The sequence below is a fragment of the Diachasma alloeum genome, unplaced genomic scaffold, assembly GCF_001412515.2.
Source record: "Diachasma alloeum isolate Michigan unplaced genomic scaffold, Dall2.0 Dall_scaffold_01065, whole genome shotgun sequence".
Taxonomy (NCBI): Eukaryota; Metazoa; Arthropoda; class Insecta; order Hymenoptera; family Braconidae; genus Diachasma; species Diachasma alloeum.
This window is the reverse complement of record NW_021681176.1, coordinates 40164-56908: the sequence shown is the minus strand read 5'-3', so window position 1 is coordinate 56908 and position 16745 is coordinate 40164. Positions and strand designations below refer to the sequence as shown.

Here is a 16745-nt window from a genome sequence, read left to right as displayed (position 1 = left end):
CTACTTGATCCTAACATAAACCATACTTGATTGAAATGACCCGAAGTAATCCTGAGGGTTGAACGTCCATCCTGAAACATTTTGTAAGCTTCTGGATCAATCAAAGCGGTTGAATAATGTCTACAATGAGAGACAATTCTCTAGATTTGTTTATGCCTAAAGATTTCATTGAAGGTCAGGGGAATTCTGATGGAGTCTGATGTCAGAGCCAATGCCAAGTGAAACTACTGCTCAAGTAGAACCTTCATCTCCAGAGAATCTACCAAAAATATGCCGACAAGATAATAATTTCCTGTAAAGAGATAATGGAACGAAATGAGTCACAAAAATGTATACAGATTATTTGACAAATATCTTTGAGACTGATGGATTCATCGTAAAATGTCAAGATAGCACGTTTTTGTAAAAACTCATCAGTCCCTGAGATATGTGCTGAATAATCTCCCTGGAACTCAGTGGTGTAACAGAGAAGTCTAAAAATTTTCCATAGGCCTAAGGACCAAATCCTGTTGATTGATCCACCAGTTGAAAGAGTGTTAGATTATGAAATTTAAATGTCAATAAATTTCTCCCAAGAATAGAACTGTTTCACAGGGCTTTGCAATATTTATAAAAATCTTATGCTCAAGTTAGGTTAGTTATTTCATTATGCTGTTGAATACATGGGGATAAAGTTATCCTAATGCTAGTTACCTGGGCTGAGAGCCCTCGAATGCAGGGATAAACCAACAATTACTTACCACCTCACTCTGTCCGCAGAATGTCCCTCATCGTTCACTGCTGATTTTCCCCGGAGTTTTCTTCTAGAAAACCGATGGAGTCGTCATAATGCTTCATCAATGAATCTCACACGTTAAGGGCATTATTCTCCCATGAATTAATTCTTCCATTAATCGCTATTGGTGATTTTTCATGTAATATTGTTACACTCGTTACTATAGTATACTGCTGCACAATATTGTGGTTAATGTAAATGTTCAATGGGCGGTAATTGAACATATCCATCGATAGAGTTCATTGAGAGGAAACACTGTCACACGGCTGAATAGTAATCATCGATGATTGTCGTCAATATCATTATTATTATTCAATGATGAACTAATTATTATTAAACAGCCTTCGGAACGGACTCCGCTCCAAAAATACTTCTGCATAGTAAATCACGAATTATAGCTGCTGGTAGTAAAATTTGGTGCTATAGTATATGCCACTCTTTTAACGATTGAGAGGAAATCAATTGAAAGGATCAACCTATCGATTACCTCAGCAGTGTCTTAGGGAGGAACAAACGACGAACAAACGATTCATCAGAAGGAACAATTTAAAATGATTAGATCTTTACGTGGGAGGGGCTAAATTGAGGAAACATGGGAGGAAAAAATAAAAAATCAATTATAAATAATTGGCTGGGGAACAAACGCTGAAAATCCTCAAACAATCAAGAACAATTGACGAACTATCGATTGCATTCGTCAAAAATCAATAATTATGGTAATGAGTGGCTAACTTTGGATGGGTCTGGATACGGCCACTCTCTCGAATTTACATAGCTCGACTCGACGTCCTCTACGTCTACCACTCAGATTCAAACATCACTAGCGCCGCCGCGGCCGCGACGTTGATGCCCTTTCATTATGCTTTTTCTCAATCTTTCCTTGTGTTTCTTTAAAAAATTAATGATTCATCATAGTCTTATTAAACTGAGTATTAAGATTAATGGGCATAATGCTTATCGGGTCATCACCTGTTTAATTTCAATATTTCAATGAGTGATTCAATGATTCTTAATTTTTGTACTCACTGAATGAAGTTCTAACTATGATTATAATAAAAATTCTATTCAGAGTGCGAAGCAATAATTATTGAAGTTCACACAACCCAGAATTGTTTAGTGTTCGCCACCCCTTTTGTTCTCCTTTACACCTTTACCAAAGCATTTAATTATTTTTGCTGGAAAAATTATATTACAGATTCTGATGCTCCTTCGCTAATTCGGAGTATTTTCTCGTCATTCATGATCTTTTTCACAATTTTCTTCGACGATGCCATGAACTTGAAACTTTGATGGATCATCTGAATTTTTGTCAAATCCTCCATGAAGTCCCGAAATTCTTGTGAATTTTGCTTGAAAAACTTGGAAACTTGGAAAAACTGTGAAATTATATTCTCCGATTTCTCAAATTATGTTTTTCTTTCCCATTTGAATCAATCAGAGTGCAGTAGTTGGTGTCACGTGACTCCTTCACATCAATTTCATTTGGAAAATTCCACCTTTTCCTATCAATTAGCCACTTTCACAATCGAACTTTATAGATTCGCCGCGTGAGGGCTATAGCGTCGGCGGGACAAGCAACAACGCCGCCGCACAGAGAAAGTAGTAAATTAATGTCCGTCAAATTCAAAAACATAACCCTCAGATGCGAAGTGTCAATAAGTATAAGTGTGAAAAATTTAACAAGAGACAAACGAATAAAAAATTAATATAAAAAATAGAAAAAATACTCGAGCTTCGTTTGTGAGGATGCCGAGTAAACACTGTGTATATGCATCGTGCAATTCTGACAACCGTTACCCTGAGGACGGAGTTTTTTTCATACCATTTCCAAAACCTAAAAAAGACTTGGAAAAAAGTATACGTTGGCTGGAGGCCTGCAATCACCCCAGGTTGACGGTGGAGACAATCACAAAGCATACTTATATATGTAGTAAACATTTCGAGGGAGGTAATGGTCCCACCAGTGAACATCTTGATCCAATCCAGTGTACGGAATCTAAGGTATGACGTATGGGGTTATATTTATTTAACCATATTCCCTTCGTCACAGTTGAATCACCATATTTTTTCCCTCTTCAATTGATATACATCATTATGTTTCCCATCCAGATCAAAGTACGACGAGTCAACCCATTACCATATACAGTTCCTAATCGATCGCAGCCACCTCCTGTTCCTGTTGAAACTGATGGAACTCCAGAATCAGAAAAAGATGGTTCGGAGGATGGAGATCGAGAAATATTCGAGGATATCTGTATACTGGAGGAGTCACTATTCGATGTGGATTGCTCGAGTGCTACAGGGGTTGTCCATGAGGAAAATAGCAGCATTGAGGTAAAATCACTTGAAAATTTCTCATCAATTATGTAAATTATGACGCCGCTGATTAGGCATAACTCACTGGAGTGTCAAAATTATAATGTTGATCAAACGAAAGTAGTCCATAGATAAATATTGTATCTCATCGATTACTTGGGTATACTTCTTTTTAATACTTCTCGCCCCATGACGTTCTTCATGATTTTTGAAAAAATTTGTTTCCTTCTTTTTTAATTATTTCCTTGTATTGCAACTATTAGGTTCAGAATCGTCCCCCATTAACTGATAATGGAGATGAATGGGATGGAGAGCACCAGATTGATCTATCTACACAAAATGCCACCACTCAAACCTGTGTAGCAGTGGAAGGAATCCAAGTACAAGAGCTGCAAGCCAGAATAGCTGAATTGGAAATGGAGTCAGGGAAAGGTCAGTTTGGCTGTGATGAATTAAGGCGCCAGATTAATCCATCTACACAAGATGCAACCACTGAAACCTGTATAGCAGTGGAAGGGATTTATATTAAAGAGCTGCAAGCAAAAATAACTGCATTGGAAACAGAGTTAGGGAAATGTCGATTCGGCTATGATGAATCAAGGCAGAATAAGATAGCTTTTGAATTCTATACAGGCTTGACTTATGGGCAATTCGATGCCTTATGGTCTTTTCTAAATCCTGAAGCGTCGAGGCTGCAAATTTGGAGAGGGAAAGACACTCCATTGCAACCCCAAAAAAAGCATCATAAACAAAAGTTGAATGCAAGAGATCAATTAGTTCTCACTCTTGTCAGATTGCGAAGTGGTTTGTTATTGAAAGACCTCGCTTTACGCACTGGTTTGAGTGAAAGTTCGATTTCGAAAATTATAGTAACATGGATTCAGTTCATATATTTAAAATTTAAGAATTTGAATGTTTTTCCATCTCGACACATGACATCAAAGAAAGGTTTGCCGGCATGTTTCCAGCAATTCAAGAACATACGTGTAATTATCGATGGAATGGAAATAAATACTCAAAGACCTCAAGATTACAGAGAACAAGGAAACACTTACTCAGCTTATAAGGCACATAACACTCATAAATTTTTGATTGGAATAGTGCCCACCGGGGGAATATGCTTCGTGTCCACCGCGTTCGAAGGCTCGATAAGTGACCGAGACCTGTTTCAAAAATCTAACATCATGGAATCACTCCAGGAAGGTGATGCAATCATGGCCGATCGTGGTTTCAATATTCGAGATTTATTGCAGGCAAAGAAATGTTCATTAATTATTCCGCCATTTTTGAAAGGACGTGAGGCATTTACAGCTCATGAAGTATTCTCAACACGTGAAATTGCATCAGCTAGAATTCACGTTGAAAGAGCAATTGGGAGGGTGAAGGAGTATAGGATTTTACAAAGAAACATTCCAGCAAGCTTATCATTGATTACGTCACAAATTGTTTTTGTCATTGCCATGCTCGTAAACTTTCAAGAGCCACTAGTAACATAATGAATATAATATAATGTAAATTCAACACAAAATAACATGGATCAACTAGAATAAGAATATAATAAATTATCAATCTCATTAACCACTCCAATCTCATTAACCGTTCCATATGTTTTAAGACTTCATAAATATAAACGTTTAATAAACCGTGAATAACTCCAAATCTCTAGGGGCACGCATTTCCAAATACTCGATAATTATATTTTTCTGAACTCTAATTAACTTCAATATTAAACTTTTAATCAACGATTCAGCCCTATAGATTCTCTCAACCTTTAAGTAACCTGTACCGTTCCAAACAATAAAATCACAAAATTCAACGTTTAGAATTGTCATAGTCGCCATGATCTCGAAATAGTTGTCATGATGACGTTTCAAAAACACATTACCATCTTCATCTGTGAAATATGAGCATTGTTTCTCCTCGATGAATCGTGATGGACATTTAACTTTGACAAAATACGCCAGTTTCCCACCCTCCCTAAAAATAACACCATCTGGTGAGCAGCATAACCCTGGAACTGCTGGATTGACGAGTATGCCATGAGCCCCAAGTGGAATCACACGGACATTTCTACTCGTTGCGTATTCCTGAAGAGCTTCCTCTTTCCGTTCTTCGCTTGAGGGGTAGATTTCCACAGGCTCGAACGACATCCAGAGCTTCTGGGCGATAAGAGGAGCAGGATCTGGAGCAGTAAAGAAGCGTTTTACTTCTGATGCTTTGATGCGCAGACGTGTCTCGTTGTAGCGCTGGACAGTACATCGAAGAACCGGTATCAAGAAAAATTTTTCTCTCAGTTGTCTTAAGTTCGTTAAAATCATTTGTAATCGTTTTCCCATGGTTTATTCAAAAATTCTCTAATATTTGTGAGATACCGAAAATTTTCTCTAATTTTCGAAAGACTCGTGGATTTTTTCGGGTTTTTTCAGAAAATCTCATAATTGTTGTAAATTCTCTGGAAAACTTCCAAATCATTTTACATTCAGAAAAAACCGACAATTCTCTGATTTTTTAGGGAACCTGTAAACTTCCTTAGAGTTCTTATAATTCATCCCCTATTCATCCTATGAAAGGTGGATTTCAGAAAGAATTTGAAACACATCCTCTTTTATTTCTAAAAATCTTCTCTTAATAAGCACGCCTTAGAAATAGGATCTACTCTAAAATTTTCATATTCCTATCGGTCTTAACAGTTTCGGATTTGCATTATTATTTCAGTCAGGCTGAAAGGCTCCTTTTTCATATTCGCTAGCGCCGATGCCCTTTCATTCTGTCTTTTTTTATTTTTCCGTGTGTCTCTTTCAACAATTAATGATTTATTATCGTCTTATTATACTGAGTGTTAAGGTTAATGAAAATAATGTTTGTCGTTTGATTGCCTGTTTAATGTCAATATTTCAATAAGTGATTCACTAATTTTGAATTTCTGTGCTCTATGAATGACATTCGAACTATAATTATAATCAAAATTCCATTCAGAGTACAAAACAATAATAAGTAAATTTCTCTCAACTCAGAATTTTTTAATCTTCGCCGCCCCCTTTCACAATTTGACAATAGCATTCAATTATTTTTCTAGCAAAAATCATAAGACTGATTCTGATACTCTTTGGCTAATTCGAAGTATCTTCTCATTCATGATCTTTGTCACAATTTTATTAGGTGCTATATTACTTGAAACTTGAATCATTAATCATCTGAAATTTTTTCAAATTCTCCATAAAATTCCGAAATTCTTGTGAATTAACAAAAAAATGTTTGTGAAATTATTGAGAAAATCCGAGGAAAATTTAGAATTTTTAAAAATTATGTTCCTTGTCATTTCCATCAATCAGAGTGCAGTTGTTGGAAGCTCGGGACTCCTTCACATCAGTTTTATTTGGAAAATTCCACCTTTTCCTAGCATTTGCTCTCTCATTGTTTATTCAAAAATTCTTTAATATTTGAGAGATAAAGAGACCCAAAATTTCCTCCAATTTTCGAAGAATTCAGGTTTCTCGAATTTTTTCAGAAAACCTCATAATTGTTTTAAATTCTCCGGAAAACTGCCGAATCATCTTACATCCGGAAAAAACTGGCTCCCTCTGAATATCGTCATTTCATGTTTCCAGCGCCAAATTGAAAATAAAAACTTGAAATGACCGTGTGACTTCTGCTCCAACCTTTTTCGTGAATCTGACATTCATGTTAATGATTCAGAGGATATGACACAAATATCATCATTCTTGTTCTCTGCAATTTTTTAATTTGGATATGATTATTATCATTTTTTGAAGCGAAAAAATTGATCATGGTTTTCATTCTGTTGCCTTCAAATTCTATAATCTCATAATTCTAGCTACTGATTCTAATCAACTTTGGAGAAAACCTTACTAAACGCAACATTAGTAAAGTTGAATAATTCTATTTTCGATTTGGACAATTATAATTGCTTTAACATCCGAAACTATCCAGTAATTTTAGGTACAGAATATTTCATATATTGAATGAGAATTTAAGGAACTTGAGAGTTTTTATCTCCATGCTGTTAAAAAACGTTGAATCGCAGTTAATTTCCAGTGAACTTTTATATTGCAAGACTTGTACCTCTCTAACTCTTGAAATTTACTATTAAACTGTCCTTAAAATTTTACTCTTTTTTTTCAACAGTATAACTGCTATGTACTCATAATTATGAGCGAATATTTAAAAAATATATTTAAAAAAATGGAAAGTCGACTTTTCGAAGTAGACTAATGAAATGATTGAAAAAATTGCGATTTTCGGAGACCATGACTGTGTTTTTATAAATGATTCCATCATAATCAATTTTTCATTCAAAGAATAATTTTTCCTGAATTGTAACGAATTTTTCTGCTCCAAAAATCACACCAAAAATCATATCATTTTTTCATTTATGTGAAAAAATTATATTTTTCGGAAATTTGAGACATTCTATTATTCATTCCTAAGAAGAGAATGTTGGTAAAAGCAAGTATTTATGGAATTTTGTTCGAACTCCGCTAATTATTTATTCCATTACGCCATTCTTTATTTTCGAGCTTTTCCTAGCCAATTTAATTGATAAATTAGATGATTTAAAATCTTTGAATAAAAAGTATTCCAACTTTTTTATTCCATGGAGAATATTCAATATTCTTTGATTTTGTGGTTTAAGTATTGATTTCATTACACAAAGCTTCTAAAAGAAAATTTAATAAAAAAATTGGAATCAAATTATTTACATAAGTCTCGAATTTAGAAAAACATGAGATTTATTTTACTTCCGAATGAAAGCAATAAAATCATTCCATTTTTACATTTCATAATTGTTGCTTCCGAATGGGACCATTTATCGAATCCGAAAATGCCAATTTTTGCATCAGGATAACTACTTTTGGCCTCAGAAGTTCGAATATGCAATTTTTAGACCATGTCCGTATGTATGTATGTATATGTGACCGATCGTTTTTCGACGATAACTGAAAAAATAATTGTTTAAAGGAATCTAACTATTATTTAAAATGATCTTCCCAATGCCACTTTGACCAAGTTCGATCATGAGATTGATTGCATCATCTGTTGTTGAAAAAAATTATTTTGAAACCAATATTTTTGAGGCAATGCTGGCTGCCAACATTGAGGCGATGTCAATAAATTGAATACAATAAATCATTGAATTCAATTGGAAAATCCACCATTATAGAAATTCCATGCGGAAGCGAATTGTTAATTTAGGAGCAAAAATATATTGACTATATTGTGACGAAAGCAATTAATCACTTCTATTTTATTCCACTCCTGACATTCAAGTTCATCTAATTATCAATCATTTCAACCACCTTTCAATTTTTAACATCCATCACCAAAAAATAATTTCCCATTGCCCTCATTATAAACAAATCCATGTGTAGAAAATATGTATATGGGGTATTCCATGTGAACTCACCCAGGTCAAAACCCTCACCATCGCGGTGAAAATTTTTGTTTTGGTCCAATATATTNAATTATCAATCATCATTCGAACAATTTTTCATTTCACATAGAGAATCCGATTTGTAATTTACGCGCGCTTCCCTGAACAGCGCCGTCGCAGCCGCATTGCTCATTCTCATGATGAGAATGCATCCTTCATGCGCCGCCATGACACTTTTTACATGCTTCCGCCATGACAGTTTCCAATGCATGCTTTTTTTATATAAGGAATAAGGAATAAGGATTCTTTCCTGTCGACGACGACATTATTCAGAAGGGTTCGTTTGGCAGAGCCGGCTACTTTCGTCTTTTCCCGGGTGTGGAGTAAGGGTCACGTTGAGGGGAGCAATTGTTATGATTCTCATAGCTCCAATTCTCAATTTCTGCTGTCATTTATTCTATTCATTCTATCAAAAGACAAGGATAGGAATCGAATTTATGAGTATTCTTCTATTATTCGAAAAAATCTATCGATTTTAAAACTTTCCGGAGATATTGAACAATCAATTTGTTATTTTTTCTCGTCTACGTTTTTTTGCATTTTTTAAATTTTTGGTTCCGAATGGAAGCCGTGTAATATCGTTCAGATTTTAGTTTCGGTTCTTTTGTGTTACACCGACCCATTATGATCCAAAAAGTCCGAAAATGCAATTTTTGGACCGTGTCCATATGTGTGTATGTTGGCGTCTAAGGTTTTTCTGGAATTATTCGCCAATGAATTGATGAAATTGAATCATTTTTTTTTCAAATGTAGGTATCGTTGAGCCCTATCCATCGACATAAATTAAAATTTGATTGATTCATTAATTTTTTTAAATTTTGATTTTTTTCTTTTTTTTTAATGTTGTCCTACGATAACTAAAAAAAATGTTAATCATTTAATGATGACTTAAAATGATTGTTTGGATATCCTTGCGACCGAGTTCGGAGATGGAGGCGATAGCACTAATCGTTGTTTCCATTTATGTAAAAAACTTATAAACATTTTTCATTCATTGAAAATTAGAATTCCGGGCATATCTTTGGATATCATGCTTCAAATTGATTCAATCATAGCTTAAAATTTCAATTTCAACACCACTCTGTGGAAGTTGAAAGATTATTACTATAGCTATATCTGTCGGTTTGATTTTTATAATAATTTCTACATTTTGGATTTTCATGAATTTTTCATGAATTTCCCAGGAAGCTTCTCAATGGTTTCTTCAAATCTGATGGTTCAAAATCATTCAATTGTACATGGAAAAATTGTTTCCAATGCTATTTTATCGAAGTTTGAAGATAATAATGACAACAGTTCATTTATTTGATTTACATAAGAATTGTGTAATTTTTCTTTCTCCATAATTTTTGAAAATTTACTTTCACGATTTATTTGAATATAAAAAAGTTCAAATTGATCCAATTATTATAGAAGACTCACTTCAATTCAACAAATGGGTGGTATGAACATATATTCTATCATTTGGAAAAATTGACCATTACAGGGTAGAACACATGCAAACCTGTTATAGGCAACTGAAGTATGAGTTTAAAAACTGAGATTTCATTCATGTGGGGCACATAACCCGTATTCTCTTTAAAAAAACCCAGACGGAAATTATAAAGTAGAACAGGTGTAGGTTCAAAATAATAGCATTGTTCTTGGTATTATGATTATTATTATAACTATTTCGTTCATCTTCTTCGTGAACATTGCCGTCAGTACCTTTCCATGGGTTTTCGGATCAAATTAAACCAAGAAAGGCAATACTCATAAAAGCTGTTTCGTCATTGACATTTGTTAAATTAAAAAGATCAATTGAATCATGCCAAAAGAGGTCATCTGAATTGTTCTTTAGAAAAGTTTTTGCCAACTCTCGACTCCTTCATTTCAATCATTCTGATCCAATCACGATTGAAGATTATTATAAGGTTCCTCAAATGCACTTTTTTATCTTTCCAAATAGACATGTCATTCAAATTCAGCGAGTTCATCATCTATAAAAATAGTATATTTCGTCATTAGGCCGAAAAAAACTTTTCTGGCGAATATGAGGTTTGCAGCAAGAGCTGAAGGCGAGGGCTGCAATCATATTCGTCAGAAAAGTTTTTTTGGCCGTATGACGAACAATATTTTTTGTCATGACGGCCGTAGTCAGAGATTCACGGACGCGGAGCGAAGCGGAGCCATTTACGTAATTCTATTCATTCTATCAAAAGACAAGCAAAGGAATCGAATTTATGGGTATTCTTTCATTATTTAAAAAAAACGATTTTGAAACTTTCCGGAGACATTGAAAAATTAATTTTTTTGATTCTTCTCGCTGAAATGCCTCTGATACTTGAAGAAAGTAGTGATTTAAAGTTCCTGCCGCTGTAAAAGAAGAAGAAATATTCATTTTCCAGCCGATTATCCTTTGCTTATTCTTTTTTCATTTCGTTTTCACAATAATAATTGGAATCCGACTATATAGCAATGAGGATATCTTTTTTTACCATATTCAAAATTTTCAAGAATACATGGAAAAATATTTCTATTCTCCGAATGAGATTTTGAATGACTTTTATTTTGTGTTTGTTTTGATCACAAAAAAACACTTTTTATTTATCGTTAACATAATTTATTTATTTATTTGCATACTGCCCGTAGTACATGGTACCAATGTGGCAGGGGAGTACCCAGTATATACATGAAATAATATATAGTACGTAGTAGGTTGATGGTCAAAATACAAAAGAAAAATAACTAAACATGTGCGATGGAATCTCGAAAATGGTTAACATCATTCCTCTTCATTCAATGTTGTAACTTGTGAATTAAGAAAAAAAATGGTATAATAAGTATAAGAATGGATAAAAATAAATTAATCTAATTCTAAAAGTCGAAAGCTCTTGAGAATCAACTGAAAGGGACAGGTGGAGTAATTCTAAGGGTTACGAGCGACATAAGGTCAAATGAGGAGAACAAGTGGAAAAATTGAAAAAACTATAAAAATACAACAATTAAAAAATGAAAGATGAAAATAAAAGTTTAACAATAGAGATCAGACCATATGGGTTTTATTTGTTTTATCTGGCTTGACAGTGCAAATGCTTTCATCCTGACCCTATTTTTCAAAATAAATTCGGCAATTATTTAATATGGTTGAGTACTCCAGCTTCTTCGCAATTGATGTAGAATATTGAAAGAGTGTCAAGTCGGAATTAAATAATCGATAATTCTAAATAGGTTTCCGATCTTCCCAATATTGGGTCTGAGAACGTTCAGCTGCGCAGGGAGAATGGGATATATGGGATATATGCTCGATAACAACTTGATCAATTTGACAAATTGAGGGAGTAAAGAAGCTAATGAAGAATGTTGTTCAAGGAATATGACTACTTTGAAACATGACTGCTAAATATGGCTTTCCAGTTTGATTTGATTTGATTTTTTCCACTTTTCTTTAAAAAAATGTTCCAAATAATTTGATAAAAGTGAAAAAGATTTGTCGAAATATTATCAAATATCATTTGTGTCCATACTTTTCCGGGTAAGGAGGGTTTCATACCCACCATAGTCGAGATATCTAAAAGTATACTTCAGTGATTATTGAAAACTCACCTATTCTCTTGAAGTCCCCACCAATTCGTGCAAACGGTGAAAATCGGTACATGCAAAATATTTATTCAAACATTACGTGAGACCTCTCCCATTTCAACAGACAATGATAGGGATAATATTTTGTTGTCTGCGAGTACGTAATTGCCATCCGAATCAGCCTTTATTCAGAAGTGTAATGTGTTTTTAAAGACAATACATAAACATTTGGCTAATCCAAAAATAAAGGGAATTGGTAAGGATGAGCATGCAGGAACATATCACGAGCCATATTACCGACTTTCATGACTCTATCACTGATTACTGGTGAAGCAGTGATACTGGACACTAACTAAAATGACCCTGATCCTCGGTGATTTTCATCACTGAATTTTGTGTTAAATTCCAAACAAGCAGAGACGGCTCAAAAAATCAGTGACGTTACTCTGGAAATTAGTGATGATGTCTCTGGAAATTAGTGATAATGTCACTGAAAATTGGTGACAGAATCACTGAATTCCAGAATTTTTCACCCATTGAATTTCATAATCGCGAAATTCGTAATAATTAGGGGATAAATTCCATAAAATCAGTAACATATCCCTGAAAATCAAAACTTTTTTTCTCTGTGTATAATGATTAATTTTTTATCGCTAATGGCTTTCAATTGGTTTAGTTCGAATTCAAAATTTGAATATGGACCAGAATGATTCTTTACGTTCCAAAATGCGATAAGATCCTTTGAATTCACTTTGTTGGTGGATTAGTCGCACTCTGACCTTGCATCATCAAACAAGATATAAACGATAACAATAAATGATTCAAAAGTATCAACATTTCTTTATTATAATAAAAAAGTATAATTCCACTATCAATCATTCAAGGCAAAAATTGGGGGTGTGTCTCAAAGTGTCAAAATTTGATGTGGAAGGGAGTACGATCTTCGGATTGATGGAGGAGAAACTATGAATGATGTGATTGGGCGGTCAGAATTTTCTTGACCTCAACGATGAGAATAAGAAGGGAGGGCGTAGAGTAACTCACGCTTATTTAGGGGTAACGCTTGTCTCAGGTAGAAAGGTGCGTAGAGTAATGGGATATAGTGTTCATCTGGAAGGGATTAAGTCCCACGCATAAATGCGTGAAATTTTTACTTTCTTTTGAAAACTCTTGTCTCAAATCCGGGGGAAAACACGTGGGTCGCAACGAAACGTATTAAGTTGTAAAATGTCTGGAGATATTTCCTTTATATACAATATTTTACAACGGTCAGAGCGATTTTGTAAGGAAAGAGAATTTTCATGGTTTAAAAATGTATTTTATTATGGCCAGAGGATTTACTTCAAGTTTATGATACAAGAGAATACATTGTTTTTTTAAAAAGGTCAAATGCAGCTGGCGAACGTAATAGTTAGGGAATTGGCCCTGAGTAATTCTAAGAATTGGGGAATTGGCCTTGGAGGATTCAATTGCTAGCCGTTTGAATAGTTTGGTAAAAACCCGGATTAAATTTTATAATAAATGAGACATTCGACATAGAGGAAATTCCGAAATAAAACTTTTCGGTACGAAACACTAATGGCATGGCCAACAAGAATTCTCATCCTCCACCACAACAAACCGAAGACGATGCGCTCCCACCACCAGATAGAGACCAATCGCTGTCCGAATCAGTGAGTGGATATTGTACCCCCAATGTTTAAATCACCAATGTGTAAATCACCGCTACCGCTAAACAGTGTCCGAAGCCCCCAACGAGGAAAACAAATAGTCACCAGCCTCTGATGTCATACAGGATTACTTCGAGACCTCCGAGAAACTACGATTCAGAGATAAGAACTAGGGGAGAGTGGGGTAAAACGGCCGCTTTTGATTTTTTCAAAAATGTTAACAGCTCATTCAATTTTAAATAAAATGGAATAATTTTTTTCCCATAGAAACTACACTTTTTCCCCTTTAGAATGAGCCTAGAATGATCTCAATTAATGAATTTGTTTCTGAGTTATGAGTATCACAAAAAAAGTCAAAAGGGGCCGTTTTACCCCACTCTTCCTTACAAGAAACATGATTTTGACGGCAGAATCGATTTTACTTCATCTACAGAAACTTTATATCTTTACAGTTACTTTATTATACAGTTACAGTTACTTTATACCTTGATCAATTATGTAAAACGACCAATAGATTAAAATCATCCCAGAATGCAATATCCAGGGCTTTCTACACAGAGAACGATCGGAAAAATTCTCGTATGCTCTCAAAGATCAAATGGAGGGGCAGATACAGTAATCAAAACCACGAGTAAAAAGTTTCCGGTTTCCAGAAGCAAGATACTGAATTCAATAAACTTGTGGAAAGCATCATATTGAAAATAAAAAACAGGTTACTCAATTTCAGTAAAATATCCTTAAAATCCGGTACCAAAGGACCGTCATTTCCAGTTAGAAAACATTTATATCAAGTACCTCTGAGTTTGCAAATGAAGAACCATTGGATACATTAGGGTTCTCGATTTCAGTATCCAGCGGTTCTTATTATAAGTACTAGATTCCAGAACCAAAGCACTTTCAAATGAGAAAAAGTGTATCTTGATCCAAGCACCACGGGTACATTATGTCAGTAAAAATTATTGAGAACTAAAAATGTTTTCGCTGATTTTTACAGAAAATTCTCTTAAAATGAGTGTAAATTCAGCTGATATACAGGACTTAGGATGTCAATTCATGATTAAATAATTTTGGAATCTTTCGATTTCATCGGTGCATGTTTGGCTCTTGATATCGCTGGCCTCTGTGTCCATCTGTATGTGATGCTAGTTTACCTGTGTTGACCTTCCGGCTGCTTTTGAGTCGATTTGTCGTGCTGATTTTGTTTTTTCCTCAAGTTGTTTTTCAGTGAGACCTTTAATTGCTCTTTCAGTTTCTGATTCTCTCTTAGAAGAGATTCATATTCTTTTTTTATTCGATCATTCTTATGTTTGAGATCCCCGAACATTATCTCCAATGTATCCATCGTTGTTTATTTGATAGCGCCAAAGTAGTGGTGGGGAACTCGGGTTCTTAAGTTTCGCGTTGATCTCACCTGTGTCTCCTGCGATGTTCAAATTACTGTCAGATGTATTTGCATCAATTTTTCTTGAGTATTGCTCGGTTTTGCTTCCGAATGGAAGCATTGTAATCGTGCTTTTCTCACATTCTCTCATTTTGATTCGAAAAGATGTAAAATGGTTTGAAACAAAAATACGAAGTTTGGCGACCATGTCTGTCGGTGTCAATGCCCATCGCCACCTTTTCGGTGGTCAATTTTTGGAAAATTGAGTAATTAACTGGCTAAACTTATTCCAAAAAATCTGAAATTTTGTCAGATTATAGACCTTAACAAGGACTAACTCTGTGCAAAAGTTCAGCCCGATTGATCAAATAGTTTTTGAGAAAAAGCTATTCGTTTTGAAATCGTCTTTCGCTAATATCTTCGAAGCAAGTCAACCGATTTCAATTTTTTTTCTTTCAAAATATTCGTTTCGATGCCTTTTATCCAAATCAATTAAAACATATATACTTTAGCTTGTGCAAAAATTGAGATATCAACTTGACATTTGGATTGAATCATTCTTTCATCATAACAATCCTTCCTATTGAAAATGAGCTGAATCGCAAGGGTAGTTTCTTAGATATTTGACTTTCTCTGAAAACCTTTTATGTGCCAAAAATACCAGAAAAATTACTGTCCTAGCACGATAAAATGGGTTCATATGGCCGGACCTGGAAAAATTCACGTGCTGGCACCGGCAATTTTAATGTGCGCTGCAGGAATTATTCACGGTAAATTTTCTCCAGGAAAATTACTGTAGTGCACGTGAAAAATTCCGGTGCTGGCACGTGAATTTTTCACGGTCCATCCAACTGAACCCATTTTACCGTGCTAGCACAGTAATTTTTCTGGTATTTTTTTCATCGGGAAGAAGCACTCTCAACCAGAAAACAATAAAAAGGAAAATATTGAAGAAAAAAAATAAAGTAAATGATGAGTTTCAGAGTAAACATCGATAATATTCGTATATTCAATTTTTTTATGATTTATTAAATGAAAATTATTATTATTTTTCTTCAATAATAAGTATAGCAAGTTAAAATTTGGTATGATCATAGCTCTGATAATATTGAAGGTTCGTATTTTGGATGGGCGCAATCGACAGCGCCGTTCCGGAGATATTCAATTTTTTGTATAAAGGTTTCTTATCAGAATGTTGAGAATTTCACAGTGGACACTCTGTACAATGTGGTTACTTGCCACAGGGACAGGGGGTATGGTATATGTAGAAATCATTTCAAATTATCGAGGAACGTTTGTGGGGATACTTTTTAAAAAGATAAAACAGCTGATATTATTTTACTTTAATTAATTATATTTACACTTGACTTGCACTGATATACAAAATAATGACGATACAAAATATGTGGACTTGACCGTTAAACCGTCTAACGTCTATACGTCAATAACTAGCTTCCGCCACTAACTGTACCGTCTCACCCTCATCCCTTAAATACATTGCTTGACCCTCGTAGCGTGTTTCCCCCACCATCTCTCTCTCTCTCTCTCTCTCTCTCTCTCTCTCTCTCTCTCTCTCTCTCTCTCTCTCTC

At 34.6% G+C, this 16745-nt stretch overlaps 1 protein-coding gene across 1 annotated transcript; it reads left to right on the top strand.

Annotated features, from left to right (window-relative positions):
* The first annotated feature begins 2341 nt into the window (after positions 1–2341).
* On the top strand, positions 2342–4672 carry LOC107045759. Its single transcript, XM_015268121.1, has 3 exons — positions 2342–2776; positions 2885–3109; positions 3355–4672. The coding sequence occupies exons 1-3, from the start codon at positions 2522–2524 to the stop codon at positions 4585–4587; spliced, it is 1713 nt and encodes a 570-aa protein (XP_015123607.1). The 5' UTR covers positions 2342–2521; the 3' UTR covers positions 4588–4672.
* The last annotated feature ends 12073 nt before the right edge of the window (positions 4673–16745 follow it).